At 52.0% G+C, this 22,285-nt stretch overlaps 4 protein-coding genes across 4 annotated transcripts; 2 read left to right on the top strand and 2 right to left on the bottom strand.

The window, feature by feature from the left end:
• Positions 1 to 1,976: 1,976 nt before the first annotated feature.
• LOC34619217 (UDP-sugar pyrophosphorylase) lies at positions 1,977 to 5,573 on the bottom strand. Its single transcript, XM_022732521.2, has 8 exons — positions 5,492 to 5,573; positions 4,516 to 5,284; positions 4,133 to 4,232; positions 3,596 to 3,748; positions 3,358 to 3,444; positions 2,698 to 3,059; positions 2,316 to 2,395; positions 1,977 to 2,149 (listed from the first exon to the last, which is right to left on the bottom strand). The coding sequence occupies exons 1-8, from the start codon at positions 5,571 to 5,573 to the stop codon at positions 1,977 to 1,979; spliced, it is 1,806 nt and encodes a 601-aa protein (XP_022593337.2).
• Positions 5,574 to 9,703: 4,130 nt separating this feature from the next.
• On the bottom strand, positions 9,704 to 12,535 carry LOC34619218. The gene is made up of 6 exons (XM_026333905.1): positions 12,118 to 12,535; positions 11,844 to 12,001; positions 11,066 to 11,317; positions 10,454 to 10,634; positions 10,147 to 10,318; positions 9,704 to 9,992 (listed from the first exon to the last, which is right to left on the bottom strand). The coding sequence occupies exons 1-6, from the start codon at positions 12,533 to 12,535 to the stop codon at positions 9,704 to 9,706; spliced, it is 1,470 nt and encodes a 489-aa protein (XP_026189690.1).
• A 1,068-nt stretch (positions 12,536 to 13,603) lies between these two features.
• Positions 13,604 to 18,608, top strand: LOC34620360. Its single transcript, XM_026333903.1, has 11 exons — positions 13,604 to 13,959; positions 14,126 to 14,174; positions 14,416 to 14,550; positions 14,963 to 15,025; positions 15,116 to 15,728; positions 16,111 to 16,159; positions 16,590 to 16,653; positions 17,225 to 17,516; positions 17,564 to 17,706; positions 17,836 to 18,195; positions 18,348 to 18,608. Exons 1-11 carry the CDS (start codon positions 13,604 to 13,606, stop codon positions 18,606 to 18,608), a joined length of 2,385 nt encoding a protein of 794 aa, XP_026189688.1.
• A 217-nt stretch (positions 18,609 to 18,825) lies between these two features.
• Positions 18,826 to 20,534, top strand: LOC113146468 (uncharacterized protein DDB_G0271670-like). Its single transcript, XM_026333902.1, has 4 exons — positions 18,826 to 19,642; positions 19,964 to 20,107; positions 20,229 to 20,272; positions 20,490 to 20,534. Exons 1-4 carry the CDS (start codon positions 18,826 to 18,828, stop codon positions 20,532 to 20,534), a joined length of 1,050 nt encoding a protein of 349 aa, XP_026189687.1.
• The last annotated feature ends 1,751 nt before the right edge of the window (positions 20,535 to 22,285 follow it).

The following is a 22,285-nucleotide window of genomic DNA, read 5'->3' as shown; positions in this document are numbered from 1 at the left end:
TCAACTCTGCGTTTCTAGGACCTTGTACCACCTATGTTGAGTAGAGACCGATTCGCGCTCAGCCTCTAACTTATTTATCCCTACTGACAGTCATTAACCCCGCGGTCGCATTGAAAATGGCGAGTCGCCGGAGCGCGCCGCATTTATGGGGCCAGAGTAATACCCTTGATGAGGATGTAGGGTGACTCCTGGAGGCCCCGTACAGCTAAGTATTTATTTATCGTCGCGACGCTCGCAGCACCGGCTAGCGAACGGAAGCAGGGGCTGATGCTGTTTGGTTTTTTTTACGTCCCATCCTATGGTTCTTATATCCTAATATTTTGGCAAACATCTGCTCAGTTTCAATTGTTTGTTTCAAACATCTTTCAGTGCCTTTCGAACTCATATATACACTCATGAAGAATGGCGAGGAATCAGATCCCGCATGTGAACGTTCTTACGGGGTGTTTAAGAATCCGCTCGGAGGCCGCTATTCATTCGCCAGCTTTTCGTTTGCATACTTTGTATATCGTTTCTATGGAAGCCGGTGCTTGGGAGGTAGAAACAGCATGCAGAATACATTGGGTGATGTATACATGCCTGTAGCCATGCAGCACTAGAATAGGAGACTTGTGCCATGAATTTGGCGCTGAGGCATTCGTCCTTCGGTTGGTCCTGATGATTGAAGACCGACCCCTTGGTGCAGTTGTTCAAGCGGAAACTAATTCACGGCTGCATGCAGAAGAGCGTTAGGCTCCACGCCATATTCCATTATCCGCATAGCTTTCTTATCAGTAACTTGGCAATTCACATTCAACTTTTGGAATACATGGCATTTTGGAGGAGTGGTTCATGAAAAATATTTTGCTTCTTCCACTTTCGCGACGTTGCACTGTGTTATGGTCATGAAATGGGCCGAGGTGTACATACACCTAAAAGATACAATGAGACAGCACATGCAAAACCCTTTTCCGTACTTATACTATGCATAAGTCGACACATCCTTTGGCAGAAATGGTTGCATATCTTCCATTCGGCATTTTATTGGCAGCTACTGCATCTGCAGCAGTTGCAGATTTAGATATCCCCGCATCTGAGCTGCACTATGTGCCAAACCACCCTGAAGTGATAGGTATGGAAAAGCTTGTGTTGAAAGAAAAAATATGCCTTTGAAATCTTGTTGTTTTAGATTTATTGCCAAATGATTTCGGGCCTGTTAGTACGTTCTAAGATTACTTTTTTCATTGATTCTCACTACAGCATATGCAACACTGCTGGTAGTTGGAAATGAGCCCACGGAAAAAGAAGCAGCACCAGAGCCGGTTTCCACACCGCATGTTCGACTAGGCGGATCTTTAGAGCAATTGTTGAGGGAAGGAGGTCACCCCGGTTCAAGTTTTGACCGTATCAAGCGGCAGTTTTCCACTTATCTGACCAAGGTACTGTGATTCCGCATCTTCCTCTGCATACCGTAATCTGCTCACGAGCGGCGAATATTGCCACCAAAGTTTGAAGCTGTTGCTGGAAGGAAAACGATCGTTCTGCAGGTGGGGAAAATAATGTGCGCAGGTAGCCGCAACCAAGCTCATAGAGTTTGTTTGCAGCTGGACTTTGTGCCCATGGGGGGAACTTGAGAGCTCTTGAAGAAACAAATATAAGAATATACAAAACATATGGATCATACGTGCTTCTGTGCACGTATGCAATGCAGAATGAGAGAGGGCTCCACTAAAAAGTAAGGCTGGGAAAAAACACCCCTGGGCCCCCCTGGTCTGGTTATTGGGGGAACTGGTGCGAAGAAGGGCAGCGAAAATGAAAGATGAAGACTGCTGCTTTCATTGAGCAACAATAAAACCAGGCTAGCTATACAGAAGTGATGCGGTCCCCTTTGTTACCAGTGTCGCTCTGTGCCCTGGTACAGAGATGTCTGTCATCTATGACTTTTCTAAGTATCTATTTCCATCCAATATCTATTGATCCCTTATTTGTTTCGACATTTATTCCCTAATTGTTTTAGTTCCATCGGTAACCTGAAGCTCCTTAGTGGCCACCTTCCTAACTACAAATCCGCGTAGTGCTGACGCGGCAGTAGCTAATTCATGGTCTTCAGTGGACTCAAAGCGCCATCCCTCGTTGTGCACTGCCAAGTGATCCACGATTAGTGATGACCCTGAAATAGTAACAAGCAGTGACGGATAATCAAACTGAAACAATGGCGAGGCTTGAGTGAATGCAAAAACATGGGTATGGCACCAAAACAAAACTGTGCATATGTAAACGAATCGGAAGAAGGCAAGTAAAAGTAAGCAGATAAGCCTCAATCGTTTATACCATACCAGACGATGCCTTCAGCACCAATGCGCCGTTCAGTTTGAGTCTGCGAATCTTCACATCTCCCGAGACAATCAAGACGGAGCTGCAGAGATGGCAGACCAGCACGATGAGTGAGGTGCACATTATGAAATCGGTCATGAAACAGCATATCTGCTACCGTAAATAATCGACTAAAAATTATCTGCCCTATTAATGCGAGAGAAATATCCTGCCGGGTCCCTGGATGGGAGATGAGGCAGAATCTGAACAGCATTAGGTTCTGGGTGTACACTACCTGTGCAGACGCATTGCTTTACACATGCGTCGGCACCATGGAGGGGGGACAAATTTATAAGCTGATCCATACGACGAACGCGCTGTTTTGTGCAGCTGAATAAAACTGACTCCTTGGTTATCTCTATATCAGCTTCTTGCAATCTTTCGCGCATCTGCCGAAAGGAGATAGCCCAAGACGGACACAGAATGATCCTAGGACCCATTTGGTAGCGTACTCCCCCAAATGTAACGGGACCTGGCTCGTCGACGACAACGCTACCAATCTTGGAGTCTGCCACGCTGCTGTCGCCGCTAGCACACGATCCGCTAACGGCTAGCTGGAGCCAGCGTGCGTTTTGCAGGTAGAGGTCAGACTCGCCACTCAGAGAGGATTCCGGGGGAAGGCCCTGTTCTGCTTTATTCCGGGCGTCTTCAAGAGAGTTTTTTACGGGACTGAAGCAGCACCATCGCGGGAACTCCACAAAGCCAACCTGCACACAGGTATTCAGTCTAGTATTTGTTTGCAAATAAGTGCAGCTTCGTGTTGCGAGTCAAAAGATGAAACGCAAACGAGTAATGAAAAAACTTAGTAGTCGAGACTAGACTGAAGAGCAACAAACACGTAGCGGCAGCACCATGCTGAGTGTACGGTCAATGAATGTTTGGAAAGGTACTTTTTGTAGCACTGTCACCGCTAGAGTCTAGTAGTGAGAGCCTTAAGAACGCCTGGCCGGAGGCAGCGAAGCCGGTTGGAAGTGCAGAACGCTTCTGTACAGAACAGAGACACACTTTGTCGTCGGAAGAAAGCAGCAGAGGTAGATCCTGCATCATACTCTCCAAGCGAGCGGGAGATTTGAAGGACGTCTTCGAGGCATCCTACGGTACAACAGAATGGCGAAAGCAGCTGAAACATCGATAATAGCCATGAAAAGTCGAGATACGCAAAAGTAAGTGACAAGCAAAGCGCAATGGAGGGGAGAGCAAACTATATTTCTAGGAGCTTAAGAGACGCACAGCAAGCTTTTACCTTAAACTTTGGATTAATAAACTCTGGAACAAGACCTCCAGTGGCATTCAAGGCATTCGCATACGGCTCCAAGCACAGGACAATGGCGTTGGTATTCCCTGGCAGCTCAGAATAACCATCGGGTCCCGGTTTGTCACCCCCCTGGCCCATCGCCTGCAAACACATCCATTGAACAATTATATATGGTGGAAAAAAAGAATGTTTTCTTTCATAGAGAGATCGGCACCGCCAGGTGCACTCATATTTGCACCTGCAACCCCTGGCCTTCTGGAGCGACAACGGGTAGTACATGACAGCCAGAAATTCACATTGCGAGCGTTTAATTGCAAAGACTGGAATAGGCACAGGCGGAATCACACGAGACCGAGATACAGCTATCCATAGTAATACACACACGCTCTGCGGAAATCAAATGCACAGGTCGATAGGCAAACCATTTGCGCGCATTCACAAGCCAACAATAAAAAGCACGGAAAGCTTAGTCCAGGAAACCATATGCAGAGTAGTCTATTTGGCTAAAAACGTTTATAACGTTACCTTAAGGAGAGAATCCAGGACGTTGTACTCTACGTTGAGTGTCAACTCGCGGTTAGCAGAGACCAGCCGACAAATGCTTCCTACCGCCTCTCCAGGCATTCTGCGGGCGCATGCGGCGATCAGCACAATAAAGCAGTGTATTGCAGCAAACCGATGGCGCTATCGCCGACAAATCCTAGAGTAGCTGGCAACACAAAATGTGGGAAAATAGAAAACTGAAGTCAACAACGTCACGAAGAGATGCAGTAAAAATCGTCACGACAACGCGTTCCTTGGTGGTTAAGACGAAGCTATTTTTGCAGCAGTGCACCGCTCTGCCAGCTTAAATAGAAGCTACTCGAAAGTAAAGAAAGTATGCTGAGAACACAACAAACGACATGTACCTGGGCACGGCAATTGTGTTCATGGCAAGTCCTTTTGTTGCAGACACTCCAACGACAGCCATGAGGACCCTCATTACGTTTGCATTTGTGTCTTGCAGAAGAGTAATCCATTTTATTCCCTTTTCTTGCCAGCGTTTCAAGAGACCAGATCTTAATAAAAGAGAGTGCACGTCTCCATGTCCGTGTGGTTTCATTTCGAGCGTATAGGGGTCCTTGGCGGTTGTCGCTAAGTGCGCGTCCATATCTGACAATGCCGGTACTTTCTGCTGTTGAATGAAATGCACCTCGTTTCTGTCTAGTCCAAAATACTGGCTTTCCTCGAATAACGCAACTGTGGGGTCGTGTGTGTCACCCGAGGTCATAATGGCAAGCGGCAGCCGCACGATCTCTCGCGCCTCCTGCGATGCATACTCCTGAAGCGCTTGAACGAACTTGCAGTAATATTCGATGTACGTTGTGCCTGTGCATGAATTGGTGGGGAGGCTGAGCTTAATACCGCAGTAGCCCAAGCGCTCTCCCAAGCCACCGGCAACCACCACGAAAGCACAGCGAGCTATTTCCTTCAGTCCCGCTTCCTCTGCCTCTAAGAAGGCTGCAGTGCCAGGTCGAATGCGCTCCCCCTCAGGAACAGACACGGTGTACTCGTGGAACGGATTCACTCCTGCCTTGGCATCGCGTAGCAATTGCCGAGAACGCGAAACGTATGCACTCAGGCCCCCAGGGTAGGAAGCGTCGGCAGCCGCAAGCTGCTTGAGCAAACGTGCCTCATCTACACAATCAAGACATAGATAGGAGCAGTATATCGTGGAGCCTTCAGAGTAGCCTCTGCCTCGAAAGGATAGAGGTAGCTCACCGGGAACCTCTCCTAATCGCTGTGAAGTGTGTGGCCTCGGTAGATTGGCAAGATGCTGACAAGCACAATGCCAACAGCACGCACGATAGAGAATGCAGGTGTCGTAGAGCTACCTCTACTCACTTTCAGGAGAGGTGTTTGGGGGGAAGAGATGCCCCTGGTCTAGTTCTTCTATTACTTTCTTCTTGAGGGCCGCGGGCTCCATCGAGGCTGGTGGCATTCTTGTGCTGCCTCTTGACTATTGTTTTGACCGCCTGCGCAGCTCCTAGTACTTAAGGCCCTGTGAGAAAGCATATGAAGCCAGATGGTAATGTCCTGCAACAGAGAGAATGTAATTTGCTAATGGATCATCGTTGAGGCTTCATGTGGGGTGGACCATGCCGTGAGAGCGATAAATTAGCGTACAGGCTCCTAGACATATCTAGTGTAATGTCAAACGTCACTTAGGTGAATACTGGTGCGCTACGTGGACTAAAACACAAGTTCTGGATTGCACGCTGGCAAGCTGCCCGCGTCGAAAGAACTTCCATGTGCATGGAAAGCAACCAAGAGCATCGGCGCCAAGCAGTAAAAATCTGCACCAGCTATAAATTGTACTTGTTTATGAAAATTATGAACTGAGAGTGTATTATTATTTCATACGGAGTCGGTGAAGCAGGAGGACTATTTGCCCTGGAACAGCAAAGAGGAGTGGCACAACGCAGCGCATTCACGAATCCCTCAGCTGCGACGTTGCCAATAATATGCAAGGAAATGCAATTTGCATATTATCGATCTCTCCGGTGTTGTCAACGCTCTTCCTGGAGCTGACCCTGTCGGCTCCGTTGCAGCCCGCCGCTGCAGTCCCGTGAGATACATGCCTAGTCAGGTACACCACAGCAACGATGACGTAAGAAATCGGCTTTTATCATGCAATTTCAATCATTTTTGTCGATGTACCGAAGCTAGTGTGCAGCGCAGGTCTGGAATATTCTGCCAATTGGAAACGCTCGTGCCAAGCGGGCGAAATTGCATTTCGGACTCCCTTCAAGTATATTGTTCATGCCACTCCATATCGCAGCACTCTTAATTCATCTTCGTGTTGCAGAAAGCCTCTTGCAACTTGAAGTTTTTTGCTGCGCACTGTTGCCATCACCACCGATTACGCGCTGTCGGCGCAGAAGTTTCCCCTGTGACATTCCCAAGCATGAAATGCGGTCAGTCAACTTTTGAGTAGCAGTATTCGAAATACAGTCGTGGATATGAAGCAGAGCTTTCGGCACCCCCTGACACGAAAAACAACTATGCTCCCTGCGCAATTAGCTATATCATTTTCACGGCACTCACACCATAGGATCACTAGCGGAAATATCATCCGACTCGGCTCTGTGGTGGGTGGATACACGCGCATTACATAGAACAAATAAGCCTGTATCACTATTGCACCCGTTACTGGTGTTTGCTCAACATGCACCGGTGAAATTCATGGAAATTGAAGCAGAATAAAAACATGAACGACGAGGCTATAGCCCTGCCAATGCCGTGGCTTCCGCATTCTTGCTTAAAACGACCCATAGGACCACTTTGCAATATAAAGAACAAAGGTGATTCACTTTAGATAATGGCTTTCCGCTGCCCTCATCGGGCTGCTGGGTTGGCTTTTAATCGGGGGCTTCTAATTTTCAAAGCACGATGCAACATTTCAATTTGTTCCTTAAAAACCCGCTCCCCAGTTGTGATCTAAAACTTGCCTCTCCAGATGTGAACACTTGATCCCAGACTCGATGAAAACGCATTACAAAGCTATTTTTTTCCAGAAGAGCAACTCCTTCCTTGCCCTCGCCCCTCAGATCTGCCACATGAGGGAAACAATACAACTAGAGGCGGATGGCTGCAGCCTCTACGCACTTCACAGCATTTACAAGTTGGTGCACACAGCAACTTGCGCTGAACAACACAAGACTGTGGCTCTTCGTATCGCCATACCAATAGTCTGCAAAGTAGGATAACGAATCAGTCAATTATTTGCGATTTGTTAGTCCTAACAAATGTTTTAGTGGAAGGTGCTTGACTTATGTATAGGCCAGACCGCACAGATTCCCCCCATTATTTCAAGGACTCACGCCTTCTTTTTTCTATACCATAGGTGGAGGACAACTGCACGCACGACAGCGAAACGAGTTCCGCCATATCGCCCCTCCACAGCATGCAAGAACGCCAAAACAAGATAAATACGACAAGAAATTATTTGCGTCAACCGCTGAAGCGAATTTGTCGGAAAGAAGGACGCAAGCAGTAGCAAACAAGTAACGAGGGACGAAACTATCGCGCCTGCAGCGGAATGATGGCTTAGCGTCGTCGAAGCGCTGTAATGTGCAAGTCTCCTGGTACGAGAAAACAAGACATGTTAATTATTTATTGAAGAAATAACAAGGCACGATATTTCGTCAATGCCTCCGCATTTTGTAGAGCAGTGCCTGGATGCAATACAGCTGCTGCACATGGCGTAGTCGGTTACAAAACCCCTTAAAGAAGCCAAAGGCACAATGTAGAAAAAGCCAATCTGACAGTGCTTGCACATCGATCTGAGTGTACGAAACACGTTATGAATAACAGCAGGCAACTTTTAAAGTAGACCCCTCGATGAACGCAAGTATTTCAGGCAGGATATGTGATAGAAAGAACGCCCCCCAAAGTAGGGGGAGACCACCTTCCAGAGCGACCAACGTTCTTATTCAAACAGAGCCGTACAGCCTCCTGCGGGTAACGAGATGCACATTGCTCCCCAGCGAGCCCCCCTGAGGTTGGCGTTACCCATCACATTTAGCTAGTTTCCCGCCTAGTCTGTCCTCGGCGCTTGGCAGTCGTAGACGAGCATTTCTACGGTTTTCTGTGCATACTCCGCCTTCATGCGGATCATTGCCTGGGCGGCACAGTCTTTGAAGATTTCGTGGAGCTCTCAGACTTTCTTGGGAAGCTAATGTTGATAGGCCTTTGGCACCTGCAGCTTATAAGGAGTTTAACGTAGCAAGAAGAAGCATTAATTCGTAAGCATGTAGAAAATGATTTTGGCCTCCTATCCGCAAACTCTCGTCTGGTCACCTTCCATTGCAGCTTGTAAGGCCTGTCGATCCACCAGGAACAAATCTTTAGGATTGAAATACACAACTGACCAAAGCTTATCATGGTTCTGTGCTTGTCTCTCTTCAGCTCTGCGCATACATTCGCGTGCAATCGTCAACAAATCACTGATTTCCCTTTGCTGCTAGAGGTGGCTGCTTCCCTCGAACCGCTAGGTCCAGTTCCGGATCGCTCAGGAGTTCTCTCCTGGAGAACAGCTAAGAGAGAGGGCAATGATTAGGCGAGTGTACTTTAGCATTATAAACCAACTTAGTATAAGGAAGAAAACCAAGCCAACGGTGGGCTTTTTAAGGAACGGAGACGCATGTCCTGCAGAAGTGGGTGGCTGGTGCGCTGTCTCCTAGTCTGCCTCAGGGTAGTTTACAGTAGACAGAGTATGGTCAATGTATAGGCAGATCAGGAGGGCATGCCACATACTACTAACGAACTTCTGCTCCCTATTTGCAGTGGTACTGCTGGGGAATCTGTGAAGCTTTCACCCATTCGTTAAGAATGAATAAGTGACTTCCTGAGCCGTGCAAGATCTGGCGTAAGTGGTGATATGGGCATGTTTGCCGAGCCTGTCAACAACTACGTAGATGCTTTTCTCAAAGTTGATCACTTGCAGCTCAGAAACAAAGTCCATACCTAGACGAGTCTGTACTCTTTCTTGCATTAGAAGTCTGTGCCAGAGGCCCGGTGTAGGAGAACTTTGTGGTTTAAGCTTCTGAAAATATAGGCAGAACAGCATATACTGTATGCTGGGGAAGGCATCTGTGATATCAGAAGAAAGGCAAGTGCTTTTCCATGGTAATGTTTCTTCACCGTGGCTTTAAAGAACATCATCCTGTGCTTTGTACTTAAGGGCAGTGAGCAGCGAATTCTGGACGGAGATGCAATAGAGTCCCCGCTTTGTTTTGAACCACTGTAGGCCTTCCTCAATGTAGTAGTGCTTCAGCCTTTTGACACTAAGGGTCTTGTTTCAGAGTTCAGTCAGACAAGGTTCCGGGTAAGAGCTTGCTATGTCTATATTAAGCTCCTAAAGGTTTAATTTGCTGTTCCCTCCTTTGTGCTTTGCTTGTCGTTTGCTCCTCTGTGTCTCGAACTTTCATGGCTATTGTCGTACAGACACGCACATTGCAAATCGACACCATTTTAAGTCCAAGAACGCGCGCCCAAGGGCGCAACCGCCACTTGCAGCCATGAAGCCAGCGAAACTACGCCTCTCGAAACTAGCTAACCGATCCTGTTCATTGTTTTGGCCCATGCCGAAGCAATCGTTTGCTGCTTGCCCGTCTTAGTGGAGCCTACATGCGGAGGGCGTTCAGTGGCCACCTTAAAAAGGCTGTGCTTGCTGAAGGTTCGATCTTCCTCATGATGCACAAAGCGGAAGGGTGGAGTAAATCCCAGCTCAAGACGCCTCGCCATCTGCATGCGGAAGTGCGGAGCTGCACGGTTTAACCTCTCTTCAACATCTTTGGGGTCGTGCCTAGAGGCCACGGTGAAGAAGACGTAGCAAACAGATCTGAACAGACGCAGTTGCACGCACGCCTTTCATTTACATATTCAAGCGTTGTATTTCGTTTTTGCAAGGTGGCTCCTGGATCCATCTGCATGCTCTGAAACAAAGGCAGTTGAGACGTGCTGTTCGAGTATCGACGCGCACTGGGCATACGCACTTGGTAGTTTGCTGCTCCACATGATGAAGGGACACCGACGCTCCCCCCAAGAGGCCGTGAAGGACCTCTGCAGAGTTCCAAGTAAGGAATTCTTCAAGCTGCGACTGTAAAAGCCTGGCTTGACGGATGGTTCTGCGTGCCACATGGAATTTGATGGGGTCAACAACCTGCCCTGAGACAAAAACACCACCAACAACAATAGGCCTCCTTCGTGAGACTTGCGTGTGCGGACTGGCAGTGAGGGCCGGTCCTCACGGCGCCACCCCACGGGGAGGGACGGGGGGGAGCCTTTTGCCTTCCGCCGCACCTTGGACGTTGGGCAAGGCGGCTTTCATTAGCTTGGCATTGGCAAGCTTCTCCTCGCGCATCTTCGCGCGTATGCGGGACGCTAGCTCCTGCCGCTCTGCATCTGCTTCCATTCGCACGAGACGCCGGGCAGCCCTTACACCGTCGTCTAGTCCTAAGGACTTGACAAGGGAGTCTTCGCTCTGTGGGCACAGGAAGGGGGGGGGCAGCAAGACATGCGCTTGCACGTGCAAAGAGCATTACCTTCCTTTGAATGCCGTCTCTGTAGAGCAACCACGTGACTCGAAGGCATGCGGCGCAAGCAGCCAGCAGCAAACACGCCTTCGATCAAGCCACACAGGCTCAAAGTGCATATGCGCGTGCCGATAGGCTTTTTGTACGGCTGCCAGAAAATCCGACAAGCGCAGGCGCTACGAACTACATGGACGCATAGATACCCATCCTCCCCGCAACCCCGGCTGCTTCCCTTCCTTACAGGCCCGCAAATACAGCGCGTTACTAAAACAAGAATTGGCGGGTAGTGGTAGTGGTGCAAAAGCCCAGGTACACTCTACAGGTGCTGGTCAAGAGTGACAGCAAGCGCATCCCCGAGAAACTGACTGCTGTTACAGACCTGGGGTGTTTGATTTCGGATAACTGCCGCCGCATCTCGTTCGGGATCCGGCAGCGCGCGCGCCTTCAGCCAGCGGACACGGCGGTCAAGAAGCAGCTTCTGTTGGTAGGCGTCTTGCATTCGCATGGCCTCCTGGTGAGTCAAATCTCGGTAGTCGCCATTGCGAAGCGAAACGTAGTCAAACAACGCCTCCGAGGGGTCTGCCTTCTCAACGACAAAATCCAAAGACGCGTCATTGGAACTCGAGGACTCCTCAAACCTATTTTCTTCCTCGGCAGATCTTGGCGGGGCGGGCGGGCTGTTTGCCTCTGCAGTTTCTTGAGTGTGAACGCACAGAAAAAGATTCCCAGGGTGCATTATACTACGCCCCTACACCGCTCTCCCTGCTGTCGGTGCCGCTGCACCACCCTGGGAACGAGAAAAACCTCGCAAGCCGGTGTATGTATGTATGCGTATGTATGTATGTATGTATGTGTACTTGTGTATGTATGTATGTGTACTTGTGAATGTATGTGTACTTGTGAATGTATGTGTATTTGCGAATGTATGTGTATATGTATGTATGTGTATTTGTGAATGTATGTATGTGTGTCTAGGATGGAGGGAGGGGGGGAGCAGTAACGTATTAGGGAGACACCTAACGTGGTGCTCGCTCACCAGGCGTGGTGCAGCGTCTTTGGCTGCGTCTCGTCTGACGGCTTTGCGGAATGGGCGGGTTGAAGGAGGGGCCCTCGGGCCCCTCATAGCGCTTTACCCATTCCCTCCAGGTGGCCTCCACCTGTGAAGCGGAGGTACCATCGGGAGAGGCAGCCGCAGTTCCCGCGTCTCCTGCTGCAGGGGACCGTTGCATCCCGAAGCCGCGTCTTTTACGGCCCACAGTCCTATGAAATTCTTCCAGAAGCTCTTCTGATTGCCAGACAGACTTGGGCTGTTGACCTGTGGCCAGTCAGCTCACACACACGCAGCCACTCCCGCGCGAGCCGCATTTGGATCGCTCATGAGCGAGGTGAGGTGAGTGCCCGTTAAGAGTGGGGAAGACACGCGGACTCCACCTGTAAGTGCCGTCTGCTCCTTCTCCGCATCATCTACTTTTTGCACTTCGCGCTTCAGTTCGTGGGCCAAGAACTCCGTTTCCCAAAAGGCCTCCGGGCTGCCACGGCGTCCAGAGGCGAATCGGCAGGAGCCTCCCCCTCTCGCGCGGCTGCCGCTGCTGACGTCGCATCCACTCACTGCCCCATCAGCTGCCAGAGGTGGAGGGGGATGGAGCCCACCGAGCCGCAGGGGACCCCGGAACTGGAGACTTGCCTCTGTTGGACAGGCTAGCAGCGTTCGGCTAGAGGCCGTGGGGACTGTCGGGAAAGAGGGTCGTTCTCCGGGGGAATCCCACGGGAAGTACACCTGCCGCCACGCGCGGGAAGGCCGAAGGCGCTGGCAAGCCCCCCGGGGAGCCGCGCTCACCAAAAGGCACATCTTGGCGGCGAAAAAGAAGCGCGCTGACGTGAGAGTCGCAACACAGCCCCCCGTGGCGGCCTTCCTCGGAGAGGGTTCTCCGTGGAGTGGCCAGGGGGCCCTCCGGGCTTGCTGGCTCGAGGCTTTCCCAGCCTCCCGGCAGCTCCTGAAGACGCCTCGATAAGTACGAGGCCCTCTGGCTGGAAATTTCAACAAAAGGCGGGGCCCGTAGGTTCCCGTTGAGCGAATACCCGGGGGGCCCTTCCCCAGGACCAGCGGCCAATCGAGGGGTAGGCCCTCTGGACGTCTTCAGAAACCAGTTGAGGGCGGAAGCGCGGCAGAAGCGGGGAAATAAGGGGAAAAAGCGGTGCGAGAGCCTTTTTTAGACCATCTTTGAAGAAGGATCTCGCATGCAGCTCGTAGACGTCCCCTGCTGGCGGGCATACTGCAGACCCTCCCACCGCCATCGCGGCCCTCCTTCACGCAATCGAAGCCACATCTCGTTCGACGCGTCTCGCGTGCTTCTGCTTTATCCCTGTTTATCTCTCCAGGCTCGCTGCCTGTCTGTAGGCGCACAACTCTTCGCCGGAGTTGCACCCCTGTCGAGAGTCCATTCGACTGGGGGGCCCACAGGAAGCCACCACGCTCCTGCTGCTGTCGTGTCTGTGTCCTTTTGTAGAGCGCCGCCCTCGAGCAGCCACAAGGCCTCCTGCCAAATAGGCAGAAACAGAACCCCCGTCCCCCTCCCCCTCCATTCCTTCCCCGCCAAAGGGCGACGTGCGTTCTCAAGTGCTGCTCGAAAACCGTTGCACAAAAAAAGATCTCTTCAAAATACGAATGCTCAACCGCCCGAGGCGGTTTCATTGAGAGGAGATTCTGCCTTCAGCATTAAAAATTCACGCACCGACTCGGAATAGGCGTGCCTCACACCCCCCGCCAGTCCGCAGTCAAACCACCTGAGGAAGAACTCCTCAGGGGGTTTGACTGCGTGCCGAGAGGCTTTTTCGGGCAGGCCCTTCCCTCCTGCCGTTGGAGTGGACTTTTCGCTGCCTGCCTGCCTGTCTGCCTGCCTCGTGCCCTCGTTTGCAAATGAAACATTCAGCCGAAGGCAAGGAGGCCCCCCCCTCGGGGGCACCCTCACTCGTCGCTGTGCGTCTCCCAGAGGAAGCGGCGGGCGCTCTGCCCTTGGTGATCAGGTGGCGTGTGCCTGAAGGCAGCCAAGTGGTGTCTGGACAGATTCTCGCTCATTTGTTCTGCACAGCGTCTTTGGCTGAAACTTGCGCGTCAGCTGCATCGGACGCTGATGCAGGAGCTGCGGAGGCGGCTCCAGTTGCAGAATCCGCAGAGGGGCCCCGTGCTGTCGAATGGGTGCTTCGTGCGCCAGTGGCAGGCATCCTTACCGACCTAAAGGCACCCACAAATACCCTCCTCTCGGATCCTTCCCTGTACGCAGCCTTCTAAAGAGGCTTATCCAAAGAACTTGGGAATGACGCAGGGTCGAGGATAGCATGCCCGCTTAGAGGGTTTGTACGGGCCTTTCTGTGCCGCTGTCTATGTCTGCTGCTGCGTCGATACATATCTATCTGTATCGCACACATGCCGTCTTCTTAGCGTTTCCTCTGCCCCTCAAACCTTCCTGACCGTCCTCCCTACGCTTCCGGCTCGTGCCGTCTCCGGTCGCCTTCTCTTTTGATACCTGCGCTTGCTTGATTGCTCCCTTGTTGCATCCCCCCTCTCCACTAGAGTAGCTCTCACCCTCTCTGTGCGTGTATGTATGGATATTTCTATGTGGATATATATACATGTATGCGTCCTTCGCTGGATGCTTCTGTGACGCTCGCGTCTGCTCCTGCTGCTGCTGCTCTTGCCGCCGCAGCGTATCAATCGCCTCGATCGAAAAGGCCGCTTGCGATCACTCTCTGGTGCTTGGGGGCATGTGTGTTGCATGCCTCCTTCCAGTTGACCAAGGTCAGCTGCAGTCGACGGTGCTTGCTGGGTTCTACAGCAGCCATAGGGATCTCCGGCTGGATAAACACGTGAGTGCGCCGTACATCCTAACCTCTCATTCATAAGGGTCATGTGCATACTGCTGCACATCCCAAAGCCGATTGTCTCCGAACGGGGGCTTCTTCAGCGGCGAAAGTACCCGCGCGCCTTCCTCTGTAGCTTGCTTGCGTATGATAGAGTCAAAGGGTTCATTGAGGGGTAAAAGGCGTGGTTGAAGAACACAAATAGGGGTCTTCAGAAACGAGAAGCTACTGACGGAAACCGTGCGAGAGGAGAGCGTACATATATATATATATATATATATATATATATATATATATATGTATCTCTATGCATATGTCTGTGTATGTATCTGTATGTATATGTAACTCTATGCACATGTTTGTGTATGTATCTATATGTATGTATATGTGTGTGTGTATGTGTGCCGTTTTTTAACAGACTGCGAAGCGACTAGAACGGGAGCGGGTCTTGTCGCTGATCAATCGGAGGCGGTTGTGTCTGGTACGAGGTTGTTGCGTGTGTGTTGCTGCTGCTGTTGCTACACCTGGCGCTGCTGTGCATGCTGCTAGGCATCCTGCCATTGCTGCGCAGGTGCTGGATTTGGACAACACGTTGCTGCATGCAACGAGTATTCCGCCACCAGTGGACTGCCTCCCTACCATCATTTTAGATGACTTTGCGCCTCAAGGCGGCAAAGATTCCCAGCAGTCCGCTGCTCGAGGAGGGGCCACTGAGGCAGGTTCCGAAGCAGCAGACGAAATCTGGGAAATCGCAGCAGAAGCGCTAGACGGTAAGAGGGAAGAGGCGAAAATACAGGCTCCTGCAGCAGAAGCGCCTCTTGGAGGCTCAGACTCCAACAAGGGGGAGGGCAGCGATCTCGCTTCTAATCGAGGCCATCAAAACGAGAGCAGCAGCAACAGCAACAGCAGCAACAACAACAGCAAGAGCGAAAATGCACAGCTCAATAGAGGCGCCTTGGGGTACTCAGGACCCCAACCGCGGACATGGGAGGAAGTCTGTTTCCCTTCGCCTCCTGCAGTGGATGCGAGCGGCAGCAGTGGCAACAGTAGCCACAGCAGCAGTCGGAGAGTATATCCGCATTACAGGACTGACGGGGCGGCACAGCATATCGTTTCGCAGCTGGAAAGTTCGATCTTTTGCTGCAGAGTTGCTGCTGAACGCTCCGACCCCTGGGGATCTGCAGGTGTGCAAAGCCATGGGCGAGCGCCACGGTTTCTTTTGTCTCTCCGTGCACGACGTCTGGATTTGCGCGTGTTACTGCTGCTCTCTCCCTCTCTATCTCTCTCTCTCCCTCTCTATCTCTCTCTCTATCACTCGCGCGCGTATGCTTCATGCGCAGCCTCAAACCTTATCTTAGGTGCCTAATGAACTCCACCATCCTCTCCCTTTGATGCTGCTGCCTCTACCTTTGCCGTGCATGGCAGAAATTTGTAGGTATCTATCTATGGACACGCACGTATACATTTTTGTCCATATCTGCATCCACGTGTACGCTTCAGTGTGTGTACGTACTACATGCTTATGCCTTCCCTCCCATTTCCCGCGGTCTTGTGCTTGGCCCTCAGTCCATCGCAGTGTTATCAAGCTCCGACCAGGGAGCATCACGTTCCTAAGGTTAGTGCTTCATATTTTTGCCTCTTCTGGGGTTTTTTATCGCTGCGTCTGCGCTTATACGAGTTCTTTTCTGCTTCCTCTCTGCCGCCTCCTTCCATGCGCGCTGGCCTCGCCTGTCTCTCCACCCGTGGCAACGCTACCCTTGACCCTGCGAGCCTTTGCGTCTTCGACAGCGGTGTTTTCTGCAGTGTGTGTGTTTGTGTGTGTGTTCGTCTGTTACTCCTCTCTGTCTCTGTCTCTCTATATATTTTTTGGACACACCACCTCATGTTAGCTTTTGTTGGTGGTGGCGCTGTCCACTGCTCATCGCACAATTGACTAATTTTAAGCCTAGCCACAAGGGGAGGAGGGACAGTGGGAGCCAGGCAGCAATGCCCATGATGATAGATGCGCTCAGAGTATCCTAGTGATGTTAGGGTTTGTGCTTCAGAGAGATGTCCCGTTACTTCGAACTGTTTCTCTACACCATGGGAACTGCCACTCACGCAAAGACTGTCCGTTAGGAGCAGTGCTGCCCTCCAAAGCTGACTGGTGTTGTTGTGCTGCCGCCTTGTGGCCGCTCCCGTCGGCCTCAGTGCTTGCTTGCTTTGTGGAGAAGTGTCCCTCTAAAAGGTTACCTAACAGCCGGTGCAAAGCCGCAAAGAGCTTCCTCTTAGCTATGATGGGCAGGCAGAGACTTACTCGTTGCTTCTCAAAGATCAGATCTTCTCCTCTTCTTCCCCGCTTCTGCTTCCGCCTCCCTTTCTTACTCCTCCACGAAAGGCGCTTTCTGCTGCTCCCTCTGCGTCTTTTCCTTCTCTATTGCTGCCTCCTCCCTTTCTCCTACAGCACAGACAGCCATCGCATCGCACACTTTTCGCCTCCCTCGTTCCCCGCTTGCCTTCTAGAGCCGCGGATTCTACCCTCGTCCAATATCTCGCTGGCTGTCTGCCCCCTTCTCTCCTCAAACCGTTTTCTATGGAGTTGTCCTACCACTTCCCTTTCATCGACGCTGAACTCAGCTCGCTGCCGCTCGCTTTCGGCACTGGTATGCGTCTCTGTGTGTGCATGCGTCTGTGCGTCAAGGCCTTGCGGCTGCTAGATCCTTCTGGCCGCTTTTTCGCATCTCGTGTCTTCTCGAGAGGCGATTCCGTGGGAGGGTTGAAGCGCATTCGTCGTATTTTCCCGACGGAACGGAAGTTGGCTCTGGCGGTTGATGACCTGGAGTTTATGTGGGAAGACACTTCAAAGTGCATTAAGGTGGAGGGGTACTTCTTTTTTGAAGATCCATCTGCAGGAGACGTTGGACGCCTTGCGCCAGAAACCGTGTCTCAGTGGTTGGGGGCAGCACGCCCCTTCTGTAATTTTCTTCCCTCAGGTCAGTAGCTAATAATGAATGCGTGTGCTAGTTCTCGGCAACCGCAGTATGCTGCGGTGCAGCTGCTGCTCTCGTTTATATGCCTGCTGAAGCTGCGTGCTTCTACGAGCACGGTCCTTATGGTGCGGCAACATTGAGGGCGGGTGGTGGTGGCTGGCTTGCCACATCTCACGTCTTTCATCTAGGAGCAGCAAGCTATGCCCTGTATATATATATATACATATATATACATACATGTATGTATACACACACAGAGATAGAGAGAGAGAGACGTGTGTGTGCTTTCCCGCGCTTGCCTGTTTGTTGATTTGCCTGCCAGTGCGACTTTGACCCTTTCTCCGCCTGCACATCGTCTGCGTACCTTCCTGTTGCTCGTTTTGATCCGTGGTATCTCTCTCTCACTGTCTTCCAACCTCTCGATGCGTTGTCTCTCCGTTTTACACGGCCACCTTTGGCGAGTGTCGCTGGAAGGCCTAAGGGTGCAGAGCATGTGCATACATGTGCATGGCTTCCTTCGGTGCTTGCGCGTGTTGCTGCAACCAAGTGCCTGACAGAAATACACGATAGAGAGGAAGTGAGAGCGAAAGGCTTTGAAACTTGTTCCGAGCTTGAGCTCCTCAACCCTCTCCTCCCTACCGAGACAGCACAGGCAGCACAGCTGTCCAGTCGTGCTTTTTCGGTTTATTTGCAGGAGGGGGGAAGGAAGAGGGGGGGGCAGGTTGGTGGAGTGCAAACAGCTAGACTGTGAATCGTAGGCTGCTGTGTGAGCCGCGCTGCCGCTGTTGCTCAGTGAGAACGCGCAAGGCCACAACCGGGGAGAGGTGGCGGAAGCACTCCTCGGCTGCAGCCGTCGCAATCGAACAGGAAACTCATGCGGAGGCACTTGCTCAACAGCAAAGGGAGCAGCGAGAAGAACGGGAGCTGAAGGAGCAGCAAGTGATGGGGGCCGCTGCGTCGAAGGGCGAGGTGGCGTCTCCTTGTGAACCTGTAGCAGCACACACAGCAGAAGGCGCAACACCAAATGCAGAAATAAGGACAGCTACAGACGACGGCAGGTCACAGGCACACAAGAGACAATGCGGGAGAGAGTAAGTTCATTTCGCCCCCTTCCGGTTTTTTTTTGCGTGTCTTTTTCAACAGAGTGTCACTAGTATTGTTGCTGCTGTTGCTACTGTTGTTGTTGGTGTTATTGCCGCTTTTCTTGTTATTGGTGTTATTGCTGCAATTGCTATTGCTAGTACTGCTGCTGTTTCTATCGCTTTTGTTGCCGTTGCGGTTGCTGTGTGGGTATTGACGGTTGAAGGTTTCTATGTTTGTCGAATGCTGCCGTAGGGGATCCCTCCCACAAGGCGCTTCCGAGACCTTTCTCCTTCCCCGGCCCATTAAGAAGGCCTCAGGAGCTTCCGCTGCCAAACCGAAGACAGCCGATCCTGCCCGCAGCAGCAGCAGCGGCAGCAGGGCTTACGGCGGCAGTAATGGGGGGTGGGACCACGCTTCGAACACAAGGTCTGCAGCGGCATCTCCGTCCAGCACTTCATCTGCATGCAGAAGTGCAGCCGCAAAAGGAGGAGGAGCACCACGAGATGCGGAGGAGAAAGCCGTGGCTGCGAAAGGAGGCGCTCCTGGTGTTGGAGGGCGTAGGGCCGAGATCGAAGGCCCCTTCTCTCCTTCCTTCTTCCAGTCGTCTGTTTTAAGAGACTCCGATAGGCAGCTGGCCTACCTGATGCAGATCCTGAAAGGCATTCATTACTTGTATTTTAGAGCCGTTAATCGGCTGATTAGGGCGCACCGCCGCAGTCCAGTGCATAGGCAACAGGACTCGCAGGCAGGCGGCAACAGCAGCAGCGGCAGCAGCAGCAGCAGCAGCAGCAGCAGCAGCAGCAGCAGTGCAGCGAGCAGCAGTGGAGAAGGTTCTGGAGAGGAACGCAGCGGAGTGCATTCCTGCAACGGCAGGATCAAGGCGCCTAGTGCTTCTGGTGGCGAAAATCCTCGGGAACGCGTAGGGCTTTGCAGGAGAAAGAACCGTCTCACGGAGGATGAGTCGTGCCCGATTGCCCTCTCCGTGCTTCGTAATCTGCCGGATGTCTCCTGGGTGTTGCAGGCCTTTCGGCAACAGGCACTGCGAGGTATGTGTGCGTTGCCTCCCCCCTCATTCTCTAGCATGGCGTATGGCTTTCATTCGGTCCGTCCTTTTTGCTGCCCCTCTTCATGCAACCTGCCCAGCAAGAGGTTTTGGCATCAGCAAACGCCGAGGCTCCCAAATACTGACACCCGCAAACGCATAGGAGCCAATGCCATAATAGGCACTTTCCCTCGGCTAACCTTGCTCAAACTTCCTCCGCGCTTCGCTCCCGCACGTGCTGCAGAGGCAGCAGCAGCAAGAGCAGCAACAGCAGCAGCAGAAGCTTTCACGCAGATGGGGTAATGCTGCGTCCGCGGGTGTTTAGGTACTGTAATATCGTCTACCGGAGTGCAGGGCCGCCATCTGCCACGCCTCTCTTGCACCGATTTGGGCCGTCTCATCACCGTCTTGGGGGGCACCGTCTCCGACGATTTTACGGAGAATTGCACGCACCTCCTGTGCACAAAAGGTAGCCCCTACTTGTGGATTTCCCATGAGGCAAACTTCACTACAATCCGTAGAGGCCGTCTCGAGAGGCTCTTAAAGACGTGTTGCTCTTGTGGGAGTGCTTTTGCATGGTCATGCCTCAGTGACGGACAAGTATCTGCAGGCCACCAAAATGGGCCTTCCAAGAGTGCGTCCATCATAGAAAGGTTCCTTTGGCTAGCCAGCTAGCATTTAAACTTCTAGTTACCGATTACGGTAGGGGGCCGTTGTTTTGACTACTAAAAAGGCATATGTGTATATATATTTGTGTATATATGTACATCGGCAGATAGAGCCGCTTTGGTAGTGAACTGTATTGACCCTATATCCGCGCGTGTGGCTGGTGGGTGTGGGGATGCATGCAGGTCCATATAACGTGGCTTGAAAAAGCTTTGTACACTTGGAGGTAGGTTCAGGCAGGCGCCTCACATCTTTCTACCCCATCCAGGCCTCTCTCCCGATGCTTCGCGAATGCCTCTAATGGACCCTGTCGTTTGCACAGCCCCTTTGTTAGTTCGCCAACTGCCTATCTGCTCGAGACGTGGCTAGGCGCATTCGTCATACATCGCTCGCCCCCTTATCGAGGCGGAGAACCTGTGGTATGTGGGCCGCCTTCTTGTGGATGTGCGTTTGCTGGGCAGGCGGCCTCTCGAGTCTGCATTCGACTTTCGACAGTGTGAGGGGATTGCTAGGTGCTGCTGGGAACCCGAGGAGGGTCATGATCCGTTAAAGGGTAAGGAAGCGTGGCTCTGCTCCGGGCAAGCTAGTTCGAGGCACCGACACGCCACACACACGCACACACACAAGAAACGCACGCACACACACAAAAAACACACACACAGGGGTTGGGGCTGTGTTAGGCGGCGGGAGAATGCACGTTATCGAGGTTTCGAGGTGCGGGGCCAGCAACAAGGCCCTGGGGGAGCATGCCTTCAACAGAGTGTGCGGCGGCATGTATATTTTCAAAAGCAGACTTGCTGACGGTGTGCAGGGCCGGAGGGCTGCAAGCTCAGGGCTGGAGGGAACAAATCTAATCATAGTGGGTAGCCAGTGGCACTGATGCGTGCTGGATGGATGGTTGTGTGTTTCTTTCGCCCGCAGACGACATCTACGGACCCGTCATCAAAGCCGTGGACAAAGCGGTTCGCAGGTTGCAAAAATCCAGCTATCTTCATCTCAGCGAGGCACTCCACGGGCTGCTCAAGCCAGCCGATCTGGGAGCCTCTGGAACGCTCCCTGATGGAGGAGGCGCAGAGACCGCTCCTCAAGGCCCTCCAGCGTTAGCCCCTCAAGGCGAGATGGGAAGCGACTGTCAAGAGCCCGAGGCAGCACAACAGGCTGACGATGAAGATGCCCAGCAATGGGAAGAGCTGTGGGAAGAGGGCTTTAGTGCCCTTGGCAATGCGGAGGAGTAAAGTGCATCGCCACAACATACACGACGCCATGGCGAATGGCCAGAAACCTCTCTGGTTTAAAACGAAGGATAGTATAAGAACGTCCGTATTCACGCTTGAAATGTCTTGATCTAGGCAGTGCAACTGGATGCCATATGCAGCACAAGAGGGCACAGGGGAGTACGGAGCAGTCATTAGAGGGGTTGTGCACGGATGCCAGCTGAAAGATTCGTGTTGCTGGTCTGCGTTCTACACTTAAAAAGTGCTTCAAGCGCTTAGTGGATCAGTGCGGATCGATGCGGGCCCAAGGGTAGGACGGCGCATGATAGCGGCCCCTGTCAGGGTTCTTGGCCGAGCGTTCTAAGGCAGTACGCGTTGAGAAAGCCTGCAGGGGGTTATCAGGGCTTTCTCAGCTAGCTATGCTCGAGAGGCACACAGATAGCCGCAGTGAAAGTCAACGAGCTGGAGAGTTGTTGCAGTGATGCATCATCTAGGCGTCCCCCGTTGGCCTTAACCACTACACTATATAAAGCAAGGCCGGCCGTGTAGGGCGCCGAAAAGTGCCCAATGGGCGCAAGTTTGGCATTAAACAGGTTGTGATAGAGAAAGGCAGAGAACAAGTGAGCCGCGAAGAGCGTGAGGAACCAGAAGCACAGCGCCCTCGACACAGAGGTCCCTCGTCGTCTACCCTGTTTTATCTTACTGGGGGCGTCTCTTCTTGTCAGGCGCCATTAGGGCAAAAGCCCTCTGCAATGCAATAAGAGGCT

This window comes from Cyclospora cayetanensis, unplaced genomic scaffold, assembly GCF_002999335.1.
Source record: "Cyclospora cayetanensis isolate NF1_C8 unplaced genomic scaffold, CcayRef3 CcayRef3_contig_32, whole genome shotgun sequence".
Classification (NCBI taxonomy): Eukaryota; Apicomplexa; class Conoidasida; order Eucoccidiorida; family Eimeriidae; genus Cyclospora; species Cyclospora cayetanensis.
This window is presented reverse-complemented; position numbering and strand designations above follow the sequence as displayed.

What these genes read in the sequence shown, in the direction of transcription:
- LOC34619217 (XM_022732521.2), bottom strand. Translation starts at nt 5,573, where the DNA reads ATGGAGCCCGCGGCCCTCAAGAAGAAAGTAATAGAAGAACTAGACCAG. An exon ending in CCCAAACACCTCTCCTGAAA is followed by an intron (nt 5,285 to 5,491) that starts GTGAGTAGAGGT and finishes TTGATTGTGTAG; the next exon opens with ATGAGGCACGTTTGCTCAAG. An exon ending in AACACAATTGCCGTGCCCAG is followed by an intron (nt 4,233 to 4,515) that starts GTACATGTCGTT and finishes ATGCGCCCGCAG; the next exon opens with AATGCCTGGAGAGGCGGTAG.
- LOC34619218 (XM_026333905.1), bottom strand. Translation starts at nt 12,535, where the DNA reads ATGTGCCTTTTGGTGAGCGCGGCTCCCCGGGGGGCTTGCCAGCGCCTT. An exon ending in ATGGTACCTCCGCTTCACAG is followed by an intron (nt 11,318 to 11,843) that starts GTGGAGGCCACC and finishes AATAGGTTTGAG; the next exon opens with GAGTCCTCGAGTTCCAATGA. An exon ending in CGCCTTGCCCAACGTCCAAG is followed by an intron (nt 10,319 to 10,453) that starts GTGCGGCGGAAG and finishes TTTTTGTCTCAG; the next exon opens with GGCAGGTTGTTGACCCCATC.
- LOC34620360 (XM_026333903.1), top strand. Translation starts at nt 13,604, where the DNA reads ATGAAACATTCAGCCGAAGGCAAGGAGGCCCCCCCCTCGGGGGCACCC. An exon ending in CTCCTCTCGGATCCTTCCCT is followed by an intron (nt 13,960 to 14,125) that starts GTACGCAGCCTT and finishes CCGTCTTCTTAG; the next exon opens with CGTTTCCTCTGCCCCTCAAA. An exon ending in CGACCCCTGGGGATCTGCAG is followed by an intron (nt 15,729 to 16,110) that starts GTGTGCAAAGCC and finishes CTTGGCCCTCAG; the next exon opens with TCCATCGCAGTGTTATCAAG.
- LOC113146468 (XM_026333902.1), top strand. Translation starts at nt 18,826, where the DNA reads ATGTTTGTCGAATGCTGCCGTAGGGGATCCCTCCCACAAGGCGCTTCC. An exon ending in TCGGCAACAGGCACTGCGAG is followed by an intron (nt 19,643 to 19,963) that starts GTATGTGTGCGT and finishes GCGGGTGTTTAG; the next exon opens with GTACTGTAATATCGTCTACC. An exon ending in CCAAAATGGGCCTTCCAAGA is followed by an intron (nt 20,273 to 20,489) that starts GTGCGTCCATCA and finishes GGATGCATGCAG; the next exon opens with GTCCATATAACGTGGCTTGA.